The 19,396-nt window shown below is 39.8% G+C and overlaps 2 protein-coding genes across 4 annotated transcripts; both read left to right on the top strand.

Moving 5' to 3' along the window:
- Positions 1-4,433: 4,433 nt before the first annotated feature.
- Positions 4,434-7,351, top strand: sp8b (sp8 transcription factor b). 2 transcript variants are annotated; one of them, XM_034127939.1, is made up of 2 exons: positions 4,434-4,459; positions 4,943-7,351. In XM_034127939.1, the coding sequence occupies exons 1-2, from the start codon at positions 4,439-4,441 to the stop codon at positions 6,281-6,283; spliced, it is 1,362 nt and encodes a 453-aa protein (XP_033983830.1). In that variant the 5' UTR covers positions 4,434-4,438; the 3' UTR covers positions 6,284-7,351. The 2 variants fall into 2 exon arrangements, with proteins under 2 accessions (XP_033983830.1, XP_033983831.1); XM_034127940.1 differs by lacking the exon at positions 4,434-4,459 and adding an exon at positions 4,631-4,734.
- A 6,274-nt stretch (positions 7,352-13,625) lies between these two features.
- macc1 (MET transcriptional regulator MACC1) lies at positions 13,626-18,996 on the top strand. Of its 2 annotated transcripts, XM_034128012.1 has the most exons (5): positions 13,626-13,765; positions 15,041-15,163; positions 15,253-17,294; positions 17,464-17,652; positions 17,743-18,996. In XM_034128012.1, the coding sequence occupies exons 2-5, from the start codon at positions 15,049-15,051 to the stop codon at positions 17,944-17,946; spliced, it is 2,550 nt and encodes an 849-aa protein (XP_033983903.1). In that variant the 5' UTR covers positions 13,626-13,765; positions 15,041-15,048; the 3' UTR covers positions 17,947-18,996. The 2 variants fall into 2 exon arrangements, with proteins under 2 accessions (XP_033983903.1, XP_033983902.1); XM_034128011.1 differs by lacking the exon at positions 13,626-13,765 and having other exon boundaries at positions 15,031-15,163.
- The last annotated feature ends 400 nt before the right edge of the window (positions 18,997-19,396 follow it).

Here is a 19,396-nt window from a genome sequence, read left to right as displayed (position 1 = left end):
CCTGAAGAGCCAGTCAAGCTCATTTTATGATTGTATGTTATGTGAATATAGTAAATATATATTTTTGACCTACAGGAGGTAATGGACAGCTTGTTGTTTTGATTTTTTGCTCCCGACTGCCACAACTTGAAAGGCAGAAGAAAGTTTTTTGGCGACTCTCTCCATTCATCCCAAGAAGAACCAGATGCTCCCATCCTGCCAGACAAAGCCAGGAACAGCTGCCTGATCGATACCCGACAAAGGCTCAGAGGTTAGAGCAGTCAAAAGATTGTTAACTAGCCATTTTATTTGCCAGACATTTATATCATTGTTTATGGTTCAGTGCACCCCTTCAGTACAGGCCATGCTGCACACCTGTGCTTGGAACACTTTCAGGGCCTCTTCACCCACTGTTCATGACCCTTTCAGGAGAAACGGCCCTCCGTCTCTAAGTTAGATAGATGGATGGTTATTTATGTTTGTTTACAATTTTTTATGCTGTATTCAAATCATTAATATTCATGTCACAATATTTGTGCGTCATTGTCGGCAGCTCATTTAAGAGATAAAGGTGACCCTGAAAATAGCTGACTCGCTATGAAGGTTTCAGAAAAAGCATTAATATGTGTATGCTTTAGGCTGACAAGTGTGAGTGTGCATTGAGGGCAGTTGAGAATGGTATTGGCCTGTATTTGCACATTCCTGCATATGCATGTGTGTTTATGTTTGTGTGAATATGAGTGTTGCTGTACCAGGCATCCCAACCGGCAACACATGGCTCTGCTGCCTCCACTCTGGCTCGTGTTGAGAGTGTCCATGCAGGCTGGCAGAGAGGGGAGACCCTCTCTGTGGCTCACCCAGGCGGAGAGGGGCTTCCTGCACATCTTTTGTCACACCATTTGGGCCCTTGTGTCTGTGGCCGCCCGCTTCGGACCCACTTGGCAGCTCACAGTGCAGACGGACATCTGCTCTTTCCAACCTCCTGGTGAACAGAGAAAACAACAACCAACAGACCCTGCTCTCTTACTCTCTGCATACTTTACTCATATACTGTCTGTTAGGACAGTAACAATGTTTTGATGGAGCAACAGTCAGATCCATCCATCTGTTTTAATATAATACCAGTGTACTAAATGTACCTACTAATATTAGCATATATGTTTCTTAATGGTTGCGAGTGATTTAAAAAAAGACCCCCTTTTAAACGTTGAATTACTGTTTGTAATAAGTATGACTATATGCACCCTGAGCACCATCGTTCTTTTAATTGGTGGTGATTCACTCGTGATTACCTCCCGGTTTTTTCCAGAAAATCTGTTTGAAAAAGATGGCCTTTAGATTACCGAGTTGCTTTGTAAATCATCACATTAAAGTATATTTTTGCATCTCGGGTTGACTCCTTTCTCCGGGGCTCTAAGCGGAGTGATTCTGCAGCACGCAATATTGAACACACTTTGTTCGTGCTCAGCGGCCCAGAATAACTCGGTCATTATGGTGGCGAAAGGGACAGGTTTTGAGTTTGATTTCATGATGGTAATATAGCCCATGTGTGTAGGAGTAGAAAGCCTTCAATGGGGACATCTGTTCAATGCGTCTTACAGTTACAGCCGTGCGATAAGAACAACCTGTGCACACCAAATGAACTAGGACCGACCCCAATGCTGCTGAACGCAACAGGCAACAAAAGGTTTTTTTTTTTTTTTTTGGATATGTATTGCTCTTAGAATAAATTAGACAATCCCATGTTAAAGTGCACTAGGATTAAATATATCTTGTACCTCTGTAGCTTCAGCAGCAGGACGTTTCCTGTCGAGCAGTTATCACACTGACCTCTGACATCAGTCTTGCTGGTATGATCGCTTAGTAATTTGTCACAACATGTCCCCTGTAGCTAGAGCCAATACCCTGCTCTCCAAATGCTTAAAATCCCTATTGCGCATAATATTGTGAATCACCATCCCCTCTAGGAGGAAGAGGAAAGGGGAAAACCAGTTTGATCTTTCACAGGTGTTTAATTATCGCATGCTTAAATATGTACTCGATTTATATGGACAAATAATACGTGCATCTATATAAACCTGTTTGAGTGCATACGGAGGAAACCGGATTCGGTGGTTATTTTTCCAAGTTATTCTTAATTTAAGTGCCAGTGTAACATTTATCTGGCATGGTGCACAGTCACACCGGCAGCAAGAGATGTTGTGTTTTACTCTGCTGAGAGCAAACGTCGAGGGTCAATCAATGCGCTGCGGAGCGGAGGAGCACGGTATGTAGGTTTTATTCTCGTCATTACTTTGTCACATTTCATTCGCCTTTAAGCGCTGTTACATAATGTTCACAGCTTACTATGATTTTCGATATGTTTTGTGATTGGTTAGGTTTAAAGGAAATGAAATAATGAATGCAGAAAACAGATCGAAGCAAGTTCCACCTTATCTCCAACGTCAATACGCTAAGTGAATGTGTGTGTTTATGCTTTTCCGTTTATCTTAAAATCTGTCCTTGCTTTCATATAAATGTAAAGCCTATCGTTGATTTTATTTTCCCCTTTAATAATTTACAAGCGAACACACGTTAAAAAAACACATTTAAAATATATTTAATAAGTGATTAAAATCAATGTCCGAAATGTGTAAAATGTATCTTTGTATATTGTTAAATTTTAGCAACTTGATTTTACATGTGCATGGTGTAAGATTATTCATTTAAAATACTGCATGCACAATGTTGCTGAATCTGTTTCGGAGTTGTTCTTGAAATGTGCAACATTATGAATAATTTCGGCTGTTTCAGTTTGAGCTCCTTCATGTTTTGCACCTGAAGGTAAAGCAGAGCAAATTAATCCAAAATGCTGTTGTCCAATCCTAGAAACACAAGAATTAATCAGATAGTCCATCTATCACGCTGTGTAATAAAGGAAGCGACATGGGTTAGGCAGATGATGTGATGAATAATCCCTGGTCGTTTTAATTAACTTTTCCCTGTCCTGTAATGACCAAGCTGGTCAACAGACCCGGTCAATAAGCATGTTAATATCAAACAAATAAAACTGTGGATGATTAAAAACCTCCTGCGTTATTAAATTTGAAATTCAAATGAAATGTATGCTCCCAGTGCGCACTGCATGCTAATAGCGCCCACAGAGAGTCCCAGGGTTCAACACACGTTTTGCCTACAAGTCCTTATTATGTAACAGGAGCGTTCTCCGTAGATTTAACTAAATGTCAGTGGGCAAAGTGATAAACCAATTCAATATAACAAGTTTATCATTTTATTTTCACTCTGACACAGAGTGCAATCACTTAGTCTAACAAATAATCCCAGTCAACCTGCAGCAAAAACAGTCTATATTGCCAATAAACCGTCCTGAGAAATTCTACTTTAGAATCTTGATGGTGAAAATGATTCAGAGTCAACTACATCGACCCCTCATCATCTTCTTCATCATCATCATCATCATCGGTTGTTTTAGACTAATAATAATAAAATGAATAATCCTCCGCCGGAATGCAGCACCAGTTTTAATCAAAACTGTTAAGATAATTGAACGCAATTACAGTAATGTGAAAGTTTGAGACGTGTATAGGTCCACGAACAATGCAGCCTTTATATCGTGTGTAATAGTTTGTGTATATTAACTCTTTAGAAGTTAAAACTTGCAAAATCCCTCTGGGTGATTTATACCGGCTAAATACGTTTCTAAAATGAGTAAAAATGAAGAATAAAACTATGAGGCTTTTAGAAAATAAAATAAAACACCTGAGCAGCCTAACAGGATAAAGTTATACACTTAAATAAATACAATGCGGAGGATGAAGTGAGGTTGACCCAGTTAAAGTTTTACTAATGTTTATGCTTGGGGAAAAGAGTTGACATGACACTTCCAACGGAGACCAATTGCTACATTAAGCAGCATGATGGAGTAATTTGAAAATAGTAAAAGTAACTTAAAAATGTGAGTTTAATTGTATTTAAAGTATTATCGTGGCTGTGCATCTTTTTCTTGACGGTGTGGTAGTTAAGTTTACCAACCCTTTTTATTTACAGCCAGCTAGATCACCAAGCACAGGTCATCATCCGGCTTTCTTTAAATGTATGGAACGTGATGTTCTGTAAAATTTCAATAAGTGGCCCCCTAATTCCTCCTTCCTAATTCACTCTCATTTAACTTTACCTTCCTTCCGCTGTCTTTTATTATGGAGGGGGCGGTGGGGGGTGGAGGGGGGTGGAGAGCTGTCTGAGGCGCTCTATTGATGACCTCACGGTAGTATGTGGCAGTGCGGCGGGACGGAGCCGCTGATTGGTCGCCCGTGTCACAGCGGCACTTCAAAGCCGGAGAGGAGCCTACAATTGTGGAAGAATGGGCGGAACGCATCATTGTATTGCACACCTCTAAAAAAACAGTGCTCTGATTCATAAATATAAAAAGATCCTCTGAGGAGGGCAGTGTTTTTGTGTGATGGCAACTTCACTTCTAGGGGTGAGTCGAAAGGACTTTCTTACTGGTTTAATTAGTTCGTGTCATTGTCCGGCGAAGAGGGATTAAATTTACAGCAGCCGCAAAGTAGCAGCAAAGGCAGTGCGTTGGTTATATTTTCAGCAAGCGGTTCGCATGAGAAAGCTGAGGCTCTGTAGACTGGATAGAAGTTTGACCTGGTGCTCGAAAAACACGCATGTTTTCCTTGGTGTCCTGTTTGGCATGCATTTGTAAGCGCTGTGTGTCGAGTTTCAGTTGTCTACTTTCTGTTCGTCCAGGTAGGAAGTGATAATATACTCTTCTGTAAAGATTTGTAAACTTTAAAACATTTTTTTTAATATAACAGTTAATTAGATTTCAAACTGGGAAGAAGTTAACTAACTTACCATCGTCTTTTGAGCTGACATTTTGCATAGAAATGTGTGTGATGAACCTGTTAAACTTGTTGAACTGACCAGTCACTCACAACTTGTCTTGTCCTTTCAGGAGGAGCCGAGATTAGGATCGACTCCTTTAGCCATGTTAGCTGCAACATGCAACAAAATAGGGAGCCCGAGCCCCTCACCATCAACTATTTCGGATAACTCAGTTTCGTCTTTTGGAAAAGGCTTCCACCCGTGGAAAAGAGCCACAGCGAGCAGCTGCAGCCTCGGATCCGGCCTGTCCGGCTACGGGGTGTCCCGCAATGGATCTGGCATCTCGGACTCTTTCTGCCCCAACACCTCCTCCGGATCCAGTGCTTTTTCCCTCACGTCTGGTGCCTCGCCCGGTTCACACTTTGGAAACGATTATTCTGTTTTCCAAGCGTCCGTTTCGGGGGGCGGTCAAGACACCAGCCACCAGCCAGTCTTTATCTCGAAGGTGCACACCTCAGTGGACAGTTTGCAGGGCATCTACCCGAGGATGAGTGTCGCGCATCCCTACGAGTCCTGGTTCAAATCGTCTCATCCCGGTATCCCCACAGGAGAGGTCGGGACCACCGGAGCCTCGGCGTGGTGGGACGTGGGAACGGGATGGATTGATGTTCAAAACCCTAATGGAGCAGCACTACAATCGTCCTTACATTCCGGTGGACTCCAGACCTCCTTGCACTCTCCCCTGGGCGGATATAATTCTGATTACTCGAGTTTAAGTCACTCTGCCTTCAGTACAAGTCCCTCTCCACACCTGTTGTCAACCGGCCAGCATCTGATGGACGGTTTCAAGCCGGTGCTATCCTCTTATCAGGACACAAGCCCCTCTCCATTAGCCGGTGCAGGGGGGACTATGCTCTCCGGGGGTCCACCTGCATCTTTAGCGGGGTCTCCGAGGTCATCTGCCCGGCGGTACTCCGGCAGAGCCACCTGCGACTGTCCAAACTGCCAGGAGGCGGAGAGACTGGGACCGGCGGGCGCCAGCCTCCGGAGGAAAGGTCTCCACAGCTGTCACATCCCTGGCTGTGGGAAGGTTTACGGGAAAACGTCGCACCTAAAGGCGCACTTGAGGTGGCACACCGGTGAGAGGCCGTTTGTGTGCAACTGGCTCTTTTGCGGAAAGAGGTTCACACGCTCCGACGAGCTCCAGCGACATTTACGCACACACACCGGGGAAAAAAGATTCGCCTGTCCGGTGTGCAACAAGAGATTTATGCGTAGCGACCACCTGAGCAAACATGTAAAAACTCACAGCGCCGGAGGGTCCGCCGGCTCTGGCTCCGGGGGCAGCGGAGGGAAGAGGGGGAGTGATACCGACAGCGAGCACAGCGCGCCGGGGAGCCCTCCGTGCCATTCCCCCGACCTGTTGCACCCACCTGAGTCCAACCAGGGGGTCGGCATGAACGGCCTCTAAAACTCCCCTCAGTGAAGTCAAAACTGTAAAACAACAAAGTGTTGTGACGGGACTGTCCGAGAAGACACTGAAGTGGACATACTTTGCTGTATGCTTAATGCTTCAAAATGAGTGTTGTCATTCAATGAGAAAATAGGCCACTACGTTTCTTTGACTTTTTCCAAGTGTTTAAGACTACTAATTACATAATTTCATAGCTGTACCATCAGAAACTTCTGATTAATTCTGCGGTGTGAGCGTGTTATTGTGGGCACACTGGAACAGGGCACAACTCAAACTCCTGAATTCTACCTTGATGTTTAATTTCCCAGGATAGAAGAAGCAACATATATGATTAACACTGCTGTGAAAAATGTAGGCCTGAAAAGTTGTGCTACTCCTGACATAAATATTGTTCAAAACCAAACTCTGGCACTTTATTATCGAGCAGGAGAAATTGTTAATTTGTGTCCCTGTGGATGGACTGCTCGTAACAAATACCTGTAGAGTGTGGTAAAAACTATTCGGGATGGGATAGCTTCGTTTTATCTGTATGATCCTATCAAGCGTTTGATAATGGAAGAGCAGTTATAGGTTTATATCACATATTGCTATTCAACAGCCTACAGTATGTGCGTCAAGTCAAGTTTTTAAGTGGCGAGGTAACTTACACTTCGCTGCAAAATGTGTTGTACATAATGAGAAATGTAGGTTAGAATAATTACAGACCAATGTAAAGGTGAGTAATGTATTTGTCCAGGAGACGATTTTGTATAGGTATTTCTAGTTGTATATGGACTCTAGTAAATATTTGAAAATATACGGAAATGTACTTGGATTTTTCTTTGACATATGAAATGTATTGTGGGGAGTTATATTTAACCTCGAGTTTTCTTGTATTTAGGGGTCTATCATTAGGCGCACTTTGAATTTATTTGTAAGGTTCTGAAATAATTTACTGTTTACCCACTCATTTAATTTAAGTACGCATGTTGTAAAGTGATTTTAATTTTACAATGATATTTTTTTCCCTCCGAGAATGGCTTTTTATGTAAGCCACTCAATAAAGTCAGTATGAATTCAGAAGCACTTGATCGACTCACGTTTGTTTGATTGTTGAGTCGAGAAAATCTACGTTTGGACGGCAGAAAACATTTTTGAATTTACATATTTTTGTGTTACATTATGTATTATTTTTTAATATAATGATTGAAATAACAGGTGTTGCGTTTCATGACATCCGTGTACAGCTAGAGGGTTTAACACGTGTTTACAGTCAGGGTGGAAAAGGGCCTGCAGCAAGATCGAGGCCGAAATTATTTAACATTTCAAAAAAGATTTAAAACAGTTAAATAGAACATTAAAAAATACGATAAAAATAATGCACAATATCCGGTCTTTGTCAGATTTTCGGTTGAGCTTTAAAATAAAACATCAAACTTCTGAGGCCAAAGTGAACACAGGTCAAACCGCCTGAACATGTTAACCCATCACTTTATCTTTATTCAATATTTGAAGCATAAAAAGCGCGTAATTCACTGAATTCCCCGTCTTCTTGCTGTCAATCCTCTTTTGGTTGTTCAAGAAAAACTATAATATAATAATTCAGGGTTGCTGTTTTTTCCATGGTAATCAAACTGTTTTAGTTTAGCAGACATCCTAAAATTACGCACACATTTTAAGTGTTATTCCGTTTTGTGTTGGTAATGAATGCACATTATATTTAGTGTTTACAGATAAAAGTATATATTATTGAAAGTAATGTGAAAAATATTTGTTTGCGTATTACAATTTATGAAAATATAATTCTTTGGCGAGGAGTCTTGTTTTAGGATTTCGCTTACTTGCTATTAACTACAACAAATTCAAAGTTTACGTTTTCAGAAAACGACAACAGATTTCATGTATTTATTATCAACGTTTTTATCCAAGCAAGCAGCTTTGTTTTTTTTTATTGTTTATGTCAGTTAGAACTGATAATAGAGATAACCCCAGTTTTCCCCATGGAAATGTTTTATTTCTTGGGTTTTAACGCATCACATGTATGCCCATAAAATAAAAATGATACTGTGCGCACTGACATTCAAGTAATTATTTAAACTGTGTTTAAAGAAAACATGATAAGATTGGAAAACATCAGCCCTTCTATTACTTGTATATTACTTTGATTAGGCTATAGTACGTTTTCTGTTTGTACGGTTTACGGTGATGTTAACCTAAAGTCAGTATCTTTCAAACTTCTGTCAGACATCTTTCAAAGCACAGCTCTGCAGCGCCATCTAGTGCTTCTAGGTTTAACCAACAGCGATCAAAAAGTCCAAACTTCCTCCCCCTTCACCAGCAATTTACTGTTTGAGGTTCTAGTGTTACTTCAGACAGGATTGAAGCCCAATCTGATTAGAACTCAAATGTAATCAGGTGGATATTTTCTTTCAAAACGTTTCAAATAATAGGACAAATAAAAGTAAAAGTACCTACAGGTGTCTCTCTCCAATACAGAGGACAGCTTTTTTAGATGCAATACATCAGGACATCTCTCCAGAGCCAAGAATATTCACTCTCTAACTGGGCTTTCTGAAAAAAAAACACCATAATGATAGTGACAATTACAGTAGTTGACCTTCGTCTCCCTCTCTACTTTCAATTGTCATCCTCTGACACACTAAAAGTCCAGAAACATACACATACTCGGAGGGATAAAGTTCCACCTTTGGATGCTCTTCTTCCTCTACGCTGTTCATACTCTTTCAATGACGACGCAGTCAAGCACACAATGCTGCAATGACAATAAAGTCTAATTTCTAAAATAATCCAAGCTACGTACAGAAGAAACTTAAAATTAAGATTTGTTTTGTCCTACCCAGGAAAGGCAGTATTTCTTTAGTCAAAGCCAAAGTCCAGAAGTATTTTAGTTTATTTACTGAAGCCCTCTGGCATAGGGAAACATTTAAGGCCTGCAGCGCAGTTACATTGGACACAAAATCATCCTCGAACTACTTGTGTTGTGTTACTCAAAAAACAAATAATTACAGACAGGAATTGTTAGATAATATGTATACGTACAAGCTTATTTTGTAACTATGTTTGCCATCTAATTTAGTTTAGTATTTGGAGTAGCTACATTTCGTCAGTACAGTCAGATACACAAAGGCTTTCCACCACTCAAGGAGGAAAATATATTAACAATTAAAATAACCATGGGGAAACATAAATACCTTGTTATGTTGTCAAGTTTGTTATTTAGCATAAGGTTTGCCAAATTATCGTTTTTGTTTATGTTATACTGGTTTAGTACAGATTTAGGAAGGATAAGTGTTTTCAAATTCCAGGCAAGATTGCATTATTTGCAAAGTAATTGGTAAAAATAAATAATACATTTTTGTAAACAGACAGAAACCTGGACTACAGAACATTATATTCAACAATGTATACATTGATATACTATATTACCACAACTATTATCACACTGTGTTTATTAATATATATTTCACACAAACTGGCTTCAAACATATGAGAGAAGACATCACTTTCTGCACACAAAATAATTAGCATTGAACTTTTCAACCGCCTCAACAGACGACTGAAGTATGAACGGTTATAAAGGGATCATTTAGTATTACACAGTCCTTTCAGCCTATGTCTTGAGAGTGCACAGCTCTGTGTTGGCATGTTATTAACATCTTCCCACTCACCTGGTCCTCTAAGGAGATTTCCGTCGCTACCCTCATTTGAATAAAGCAAAGCTGCCAACTGTGGATAAAGGCCTCGGTAACAGCTTGGGTCAGAGCATGTAGTGTGTGAGCAGGCAAACCCAGCTTTGATCTAGCAATCAACACAAAAGGGAAATAACATTATCCTACACTGGTTGATAGACATTTGGATGCATCAGGGATTTTTAGGTTGTATTCTGCCTTATAAAATCAAGCTTAATCACAGCCTTCAATAAAGCTTCATGGAGGCTCCAGCTACAATAGGTATGAGGATTTGTATTTAGGTTTTCTAACACAACATCAGTGCTCTGATAACACCTCTCGCTGTTGATGCATCTGTGGCCAATTTTGTGGTTAAAACCACCAACCGCACTGTCATTGTCATCAAACCAACCAATCTCCCGGGAAAGGCAATTTGACAAGGCTAAGAGGTTAGTCAAAAATAATTAACAGTAATTGCTGCAACACTGACAGCGGTGCCCTTATACAATGATTTCAGCAATCTAGATCATTTACGTCACAGGTGGCGTTTCACCTGTCTGATCGCTGAGTGGAATACCTGCCGACTGAACCTCACAGAGGTCTGATTATGGTTAGATTTAATGAATGCATCACATAAGTGTCTATAAAATAAATACAGGATTAAAGAGAACTACTTTTCTACCTGAAAAGTCGTGTTTTATGGAACACTGCCGATGGAAGAGAAACACTTGGATTTTCGTCTGTTGTTTCGTGGTGAATCCCACCCTACCTCCATGTCCTTTGGGCTGCTGAATCTTATATAAACCACAAGCAAGATAATAAAAGGATGGCCACAAAGTGACAGACTGCTCCACTCAGGATGCAGGTTTCTGCAGCAGGTGAGACATCATCCAACACCTTGGTGAAAGTGAAATTAGTTTTTTACTATTAGTTATGTTTTGTTGGCTTTGTTAGAGCTAAAAGTTGTATTTTTGTAACAAATGTCATAGCCTTTACAAACAGGTTTCAAAGCTTTCCAATCACTATGACAATGATGGATGGATACCCCTATTGCAATATATACTGAAGGAGTTTTAAAGTTGACCATTACAAAGATAGCTGCAACAGTGAGTAATCTAAAGGAAATTGAATGGCATCTATTTTGCTCATCAATTAACCAACAAAATATCAAGCAAGAATTCCAAGTTACAACTTTATTCAGGCTTTTTAAAATGGGGTTGACTGAGCAGATAATGCCTACATGGTTGATTGGCTACAGCTCTTGGGTTTTAGATTAAAAAAAATATATAAACCACACACACAAGTCTTAACAAATAAATGATGGAGAAATGGCTCCACCAAGTGGCACAAATATGTAACTTTCTAACGGTGAGCCGAAAACTCTGTCTTTTACTCTTACTTGATGACAATGCATCTAATTATCCATGAGGTAAAAATGCAGTTTGCCTAGCAATTTAAACATTCCTTCAATGTTAAACACAAAGCAATTTTTGTGTATTGTGTATTCTGTTTAGATAAAGACCTTTTGAAGAGGCAGCAAAGTGAAGTTACTTTCAAGCATAGGCCAATCAATGTATCAAAATGTAGATACACAATATGAACAGTTTCTCTCTGACTTCTTCATAATTAAAAAGGTTTAGTCATTTCGAAACGGTAAAGATTAAACAGCAGCATGTATGTGTTTGAATTTAGTTTTACAAGTCTACACACTGCTGACTGCAGTCTACCACTGCAGTCAGCATGTCGTATGTCCCTGGGCAAGACACTTCACCCCAAATTGTTCCTGTGGGGATTGCCCACAGTATTGAGTATGTAAGTCGCTTTGGATAAAAGCGTCTAACAAGTGACATGTAATGTAATGTAATGAATAAGCTATATTAGGCTTTGGATACACAGGCATTAAGTATTAGGATTAGTTCATTGTTGGTTTTGTTTTTTTAATAAGATTTGTTAAAAACAGAAATCATCACAAAGAGCATGCTATTGCCATATTCATATTGCTCACTGCTCACACATCTGTCTTCTGCTTTAGATACTCTATCCTAAAGTCAGTGCTGACAGTGACATAATTGCAACTGTGTTTTGGTGGAATGTGAGAGGTGAGTAGATTGTGGCTGTTAAGTTTTATATTATCCAAGTTAAAACCGGCTATAGGCACAGCTCCGGTTCGTATGAATGATGTAAAACAAAGAGACATTTAGCTAAAAAAAAAACAGAAGTATACAAAGTTTGTTTACTTTTCTAGTAGGGGGATTTTAATTAGTCTTGGAGTCCAGCCTGTTGCTGCCACTGACCACATTGGCTACATGACAATTCATTATCTACTCAAGAGTGCTTACTTACATTCCTTTAGAGCTCGGATGCCAGGGCCTGCATCCAAAGACCACAGCTCTGACAGGACATTTAAAACTTCAGCATGGATATGCATCGACAAAGATAACAGTTGTAAAACAAACAGTAGGCTTCCTTCAAATGGGTAAATGAGGTTATTACTTTTCATACACTTTGGCATGCAACACATTTGTAAATAGCTGAAATACAAGGACAGATACAGGAAAACATTCCTGCCAACAGCAACAACACTTTATAACAACTCACCTCTGGCTGGCAGAGAACTCATGCTCCATAGCTTCTCTTTTGTTAACTGGACTTATCTATTCACTGTGCATTTTACATTTATATCTAATTTCATATGCCCTTCAATAGTGTTTTATTTGTCAGTCTACATTTGATTTATATTCACAATCTACATTTTATTTATATGCACGGTCAAGTTTTACATTTTCACTCTTTTAGTTCTGTTTTGTCTTCTATTTTGAGATGTTTATATTGTATAATAGTTTTTTTTCTACTCTTTTCTTATTTCTTATAATGTGCAATACTTTATTTTACATGCTGCTGCAACACAGTTTTTTTTCCAAATTTGAGATTAATAAAGTATTACCTTTATGTTGAAATAGTGATTTTCTTGTATTATTTCCATGACGATTAAATATCCAACAACAATATCCATTAGTGATCTATTCAGTCATTCATCACAGTAAATCTGTATAAAGCTGCTAGGTAGACAACATGACTTGTTTCCTTGATGAGATGAACCCTTAGTTCATCTTGGCTTTGATCTAAACTTTACATAAAGGTCACTCAAAACACTGTGATAATGACAACCAAACTGAACTATCTCTCTTACTGAAATAAATTGCAAATCAATTACAAATCAATAAGAAGAAATAGGCATAGTAATGTTGTTATTTATGGCTTACTAATGTACTGCATCAAGTATAAGGACCTGCTTTCACTGACTAACTCTCCAAATGCTGCGTTCACAAGATAATTCAGAGTAAATGTATATAATATTGTATCTTTAGGCTAATTGCTAACTTGGTAGGCTAATTGCTAACTTGGTGGGTTAATCTTGTTTGTTGTGTGTCCAATAAGTAACCTTGAAACAAAGTGAGCATGTTTTTGCAGGCTTGTTTGCATGCTTATCACTAAACTCAGACTCCAGTCGAAACTGCAGGTATCGCTCAGTTTCAGGTGTTGTAAGTCTCGTGCGTAAACAGAGCGGTGCATTTTGGGTACTGTAGTTCTAAACCGAGAGAGGCCACTCCTCCGTCGGGGTTCCTGTATTATTATCAAACTCCCTGTCCCAAAATGCTCCGTGCCTGAGAGCAAACAGAGTAAAACGCTGCAACGTAAGGAAGTGAACATCATAGATACGCCCAAGAAAAGAACAAGTGTAAATGATAGTGGGCTGACCTCTTTTCCTGCCAGCTCTCCGAAACAAAACTACAACCACCTCATGCCGACGGTAAGATCTAACTTTCTTTTCTTTTCTCGTATTTGGTATTTATTCTTGTCGCTCTCTCATAAAAGAAAGTCTCCTATAGAATAGACGTATTATTGTGTAACTTCTGAGTATCCACACACCTGTTGAGACGCTGTCAGACTACATGTCAGTATGATTGTTGGCTGTGGTTTGACAAACTGGAGGTTTAATGTTTGCGCGATCGTTATTCTGGATTAATAATGAATGCCAGGTTAGTTTGAGAATAGTTTAATCTGATTAAACAAATAAAACAAACATGAACCAGATTGTGATCAGATTAGTTTATTTGGTTAGTTTATTTGGTATTGAATATAATTATATGTAGGCTACTACAGGAATCTCAGTACAGTGCAAAGTGAATAATCCTACCATGCAGTATTTGCTCAGAATATACATAATTACAGTCTGTAGTACAGTGTCACTGCACTTTGCTCATAGCAACAAGTGCTGAGAGAACTGACTACTGTGTCATAGGCTTGACAAGACCAACCTGTTTTTGTGCACTGGTGTAAGTAACCACATTATTAATGACTGACTCACTGTGACAAGTCATGAATGGGTAGTGTCCTTTTACGCAAACAGTGACAGACTGAAGACTTCAGGCTTAGAAACAGTTTTCCTGTAGCAGACTGCAAAGAGCCTGAGGCTCACTGTGCTGAGGGTAGTTTAGAGCAAACAATAACCTTACTCTCAAGTCTTTTGTTGTGTAGGTACTAGTTTTCGTCGCTTGTCACAGCATTTAAAAATATACATCTGGTTATGTGTAGGCCTGAAACTAAAGATTACTTTTATTTAATCAATATATCCATTGATTTTCTTTAATCATCTTTGTAAAGAGGACATAAAGTATAACAAATGCACATCACACTTAATCCTATATAAGTTTTTTAAGTTACATTTTCTATTTACTATGAAAGGGACACTAAGAAAACATAGCTTTTATAAAGCTTCTTCTTGCAATAGTAAGAACAACAACAATAACAATGTCATTAATATTGTTGTAATATTTATTTTCTGTAAACAAACGGATCAATTACTTGATCAATAGTTTTAGCCCTAGATGGGTTTAATTAAAAAGTATGGGTTTTAATATTCTTCTTGCAGTTTTTACTATGACAAAAGTGAAATTCAATATATTGGGAAATCATTTTTGTTCTACTTCATTGCTATAGGACTAAGTAACATTATTATTTTATTAAAGAGTGAAAGCTGCAGATTGATTAAGAAATGTAAAGAAAATAGTTTGTATGTTTACAGATGAAAATATGGCAGCTGGAAGAGCAAGGTCCTTCAATCGTGTTGGGAGTCTCATGCGGAGCAAATCTGAGGGAACACTGATTGATCTGGATGACAAGGCCTCAACCAGTGACAACCTTAATGGTAAAAGCAGAGGAGGCCTGTTCTCTAAATCTCAAAACCTTCTGATAACGTTAACAGACGTCCTAACCAAATTCTTAATATTTTCACAGGTGTGTGTGTGACCCCGAACTCCGAGTGGCCACTTATACAACCGGAAGTTGCAAGTCCATCTCAGTCACAAAATCCCTTTTGGAACAAACTCTCTAGATCAAACCCTTTCTTAGATGACATTGTACACAGCAGCACAGACAAACACATCTCCAACACATCAAATGTAAAACAAGACAATGAAAAACATTTGGACTCAAATGACGACGACGCCATAAGCACGTCTTCAGATGAAGGCAATGTGGGGAAGTTTTTGGAAAAGAAACACAAAGTCAGCAACAAATCTGGGAGATGGAGAAGCGCTTCCGACATCCTGGAAGATCTGGACAAAAAAGTGCCGAAACGGGAGAACAGCTTCAAACCGCCGGGGACGGTGCTAAACCCAGATTTTGAGTGGCTAAAGAATGACAGAGAGGCCTACAAGATGGCCTGGCTGAGCCACAGGCAGCTCACTCGCTCATGTCTGGACTTAAATCTGATGAGCCAGAGTCCAGGGTGGGCTCAGACACAAGCCACGGACTTTCAGGTTATCTGCAAGATCGACCACACTGGAGGCTCAGTGCAGTTGCCTGGCTCGGATATTAGCATCCATATCCCAGAAGGTCATGTTCCCCCTGGAGAAGTCCAGGAAGTTACACTTAAGGCACTGCTAAACCCTCCTCCTGGACTCAATAATAACTATGTGACAACCATGAGTCCACTTCTAGAGGTTGTGCTCAGCAACATCAACATGAAGGAGTGCATCTCTCTGGAGATGAAACTGTCTGGAGAGGTGAAGAGCGACCATTTGAGTCAGGTGATGACTACTGTGGTCGGACTGGTGTCCCACAAAAAAGAGGGACCTTATCTTAAAGTGAGCGACTGTTACATTTATAAAGATATGTTACAGATGAAGTTGCAGGACCTAAAGACACATTTTTATGTGATAGCAGTGGCAGAGGCATCTGCAATCCAGTCTCCTGCTAAATCAGTGTGGGATTACCTTCATCGCAGAATCACAGTAGCAGTTTACGGTCCCAGGTACATCCATCCATCATTCAAGGTTGTAATAATAGTTTGCGGTCATGAGGATGTCCCTCCAAGGCTTCCGTTTTCAGTTACCTTCAGAGGAAACAAAAACGTGCCTCCACTTGTGCTGCAGCTTTGGGGAAAACATGGGTTTAAACCTGACAAACTGAACAACCTGCATGTTGCTATTAGCATCACAAACTCGATTTTTAAAATCAAACCTGAGGACCAACTGAAAGAAGTGAGAGAAAGTCAGCTCAAAATAGGAACAGTTTTGCATCTGCCAGTTGCATTGTCTTGTGCTAGTAACACAGAAATGACTCCTTTTAAATTAGATCTACAAGTGCAGGACTCTAACGCTGCAGCTGTGGCTCATTTCGACGTGCCTTCCCCTCCAGCAGCACCCATCAGGTCAGAAAAACGAGCGCCGAGGCTCATAGAAAAGCAAACTGAAATGGTGAGAAGCACTTCCATTCCTGAGGAAAATGTTCCAGATTTGAACAAATTCACAGACAGACCTGTGAAGCTACAGTGGTACGGTGTCGCCCTGAAGTCAGTTTTCCGCCAGCCACGTGTAGACTACCTTCTGGAGTATTTCAAGGGGGACACGGTGGCTCTCCTATCCAAAGACACGGTGAGGTCAGTGGGTAACTCGAAAGCAAAGGAGTGGTATATCGGATTCCTCCGAGGCAGGATTGGTTTGGTTCACTGCAAAAACGTTAAGCTCATAACCAGGGACCAGGTGATGGACTTCACTGGCATTCAAATCACCACAGAGGTCCTCTTGGACAACATGACACTGCCCTTCAAGAAGCTTACCTACATGTACTCAGCCATCCAGACACTGGTCACCGAGCACATAACCAGCTGGACAGGGTTCTCCAATGCTTTGGGGTACAGCAAACTGTCTCTGGACACCATAATACGGACGCACGCTGAATCTGAGGCGGATAAAGTGGCCTGCGTGCTGGAAAAACTGAAGGAAGACTGCCACGCTGAGAAGAGCAAGAAGAAGTTTCTGCATGAGCTCTTGGTGGTAAGTTGAGACAAACTATGGTTTACATTCTGGTAAATTGCCACTGTCAAAAGAACACTTTTTTTTTTTTTAAATGTACACAACATGCTATAACAATTTCACAGTCTGAATGCTGATGTTGTGTGCCTGGTCGTTTTGTGACTCTTTATCTCTGTGTTTACCACTGCAGGCTCTGTTGAAGATGGACTCTGTGAATCTCGTGGCGCAGGTGATTCAGAAAACAGTCATTTTGTCCACCGCTGTCGAGCTGGGAGTCCGATGGAGGGAGCTCGCTGAAAAGATGGGGAAACTCTCCAGCTCTCAGATAGCGGGCTATGAGGCACCGCACCGAGGGAAGAGCGGAGAAGTTGGGGCCCAGGTCAGTTGAACAATAATGATCTTGGGGCATTTATTTGATGAGTATCATGCAAGTTCTATTCTACAAATTGATTCCTTTATTTCCTTTTAGTCCATGTGGAAGCCCGCCTATGACTTCCTGTACTCCTGGAGTCTGAGGTACGGAGACAGCTACAGGGACATGATCCAGGATCTGCACCTGGCGCTGGACAAAATGAAAAACCCTGCCACCAGACAGTGGAGGCAGCTGACTGGAGCCCTGATCACGGCAAACTGCCTCAATATCTTCCGCGTCTCCGCATACCCCAATTCCTAAACTTTACACTTTACTTTAGTGAGGACATTAACTCTCAGGCACTTGGGAAATACAGAGAAGTTTTGTTACACAGAAATGAGGTTTTGATGTTTTCTATTGTACTTTGCTCTTTTTTTGTTGTATTGTTTTTCTTAAGAAAGCATTAGAAGCTACTTTATTTAAATTCAATAAGGTACTTGCACTAAATATTTGGATGTCACCCTTCATCATGAAAAGAGATGAAAATTAAGTGCTAACGTGAAAGTTAATTATAGTTTATCATCTAAAGTTAAATGCTATGAGGTCAGTACTTCCACACTGACATCAGCTGGGTGTCAATAATAGGTGTTTGTTTTGAGAATGTATTCCTTTGCCTTTTAAAAGTAAGCTAAAATTACCCAACACATTACCATAACACTGTTAATGCAAAGTGTGTCACATGAAGAGAAGGTCAAATGCTATATATGTATCTAATTCTTAATCTACACTGCTTAAATCATTGACTGTGTTTAGTTTTTATTTTTTTAAAGAAAGGGTTCCACAATCTTTAATGGATTGTGTAAAGGTTTGTATCAAAGGGATTTTAAATGTTAAGTTTTCTGTAATATGTTGTAAGTAGTTAATAGTATAATAATGTGAACACTGTTGCTAACTAACAATCTCAAAGGTTGCAGTACAGACTGTATAATGCTCTTTATTGGAGTTTGTGTGCCTACAGTATAAAAGTCTACCAAAGGGAAAATGTCCTGATGCCAGTGAACAAACCATGAAGATGCTACTATACAAGTGTCATTGACTATTGTTAGAAATATTAATGTATGTTCTATTTTTTATACTGTGCTGTTTGAGATATGCTCAAAGTGGATCATTTCATAAGCTATACAATGTTTGTATGATCAGGTTCTCATTGGGAAATGGAAACTTTATTGTTCAGAGTGGTGCCATACACCGTACACAGGGCCTCAGTCTGTGACATGTTTAACAATGATTGATATCTTTGACACTGAAATGGAGGTGTGTTGCATAGGATACAAATAAATATAAAATAAACTATCAAATTTGTTTTCTAAATGAGGGATTGCTTATTTTATAGTGCTACTATTATATTATAATTCAATAATTATAATAATAAGCAGCTTATGTGACATCTTTAGTTTAAGTAGTATTAAGAGAAACAAATGACTTTACCCTCAAGTGTTTTTCACTGATTTTCTGTTTGCTTTTCCTGTTTATTCAAGCTAGTTTCAGCTCGGAGCATTGTGTGCCAGGTCTCTATCAAACAGAGCGCTGAACTCACTTTCCTTTGGCTCTGAATGCACCTCGGGAAAAGTAAATCAAATAAAAATGGTATCAGGCAACAGAGGGAGCTGATTCCATCTCTGAGCTAAGAGTGATTGTAAGATTGTATTTTATTTGTGAGGGCTGGTGATAAACAGTGTTTAGAGGGAACACCAAGGATAACACTAGGGAT

The sequence above is a fragment of the Trematomus bernacchii genome, unplaced genomic scaffold (assembly GCF_902827165.1).
Source record: "Trematomus bernacchii unplaced genomic scaffold, fTreBer1.1, whole genome shotgun sequence".
Taxonomy (NCBI): domain Eukaryota; kingdom Metazoa; phylum Chordata; class Actinopteri; order Perciformes; family Nototheniidae; genus Trematomus; species Trematomus bernacchii.
Note: the sequence above shows the minus strand (reverse complement) of the source record. Positions and strands in the feature narration are given on the sequence as shown.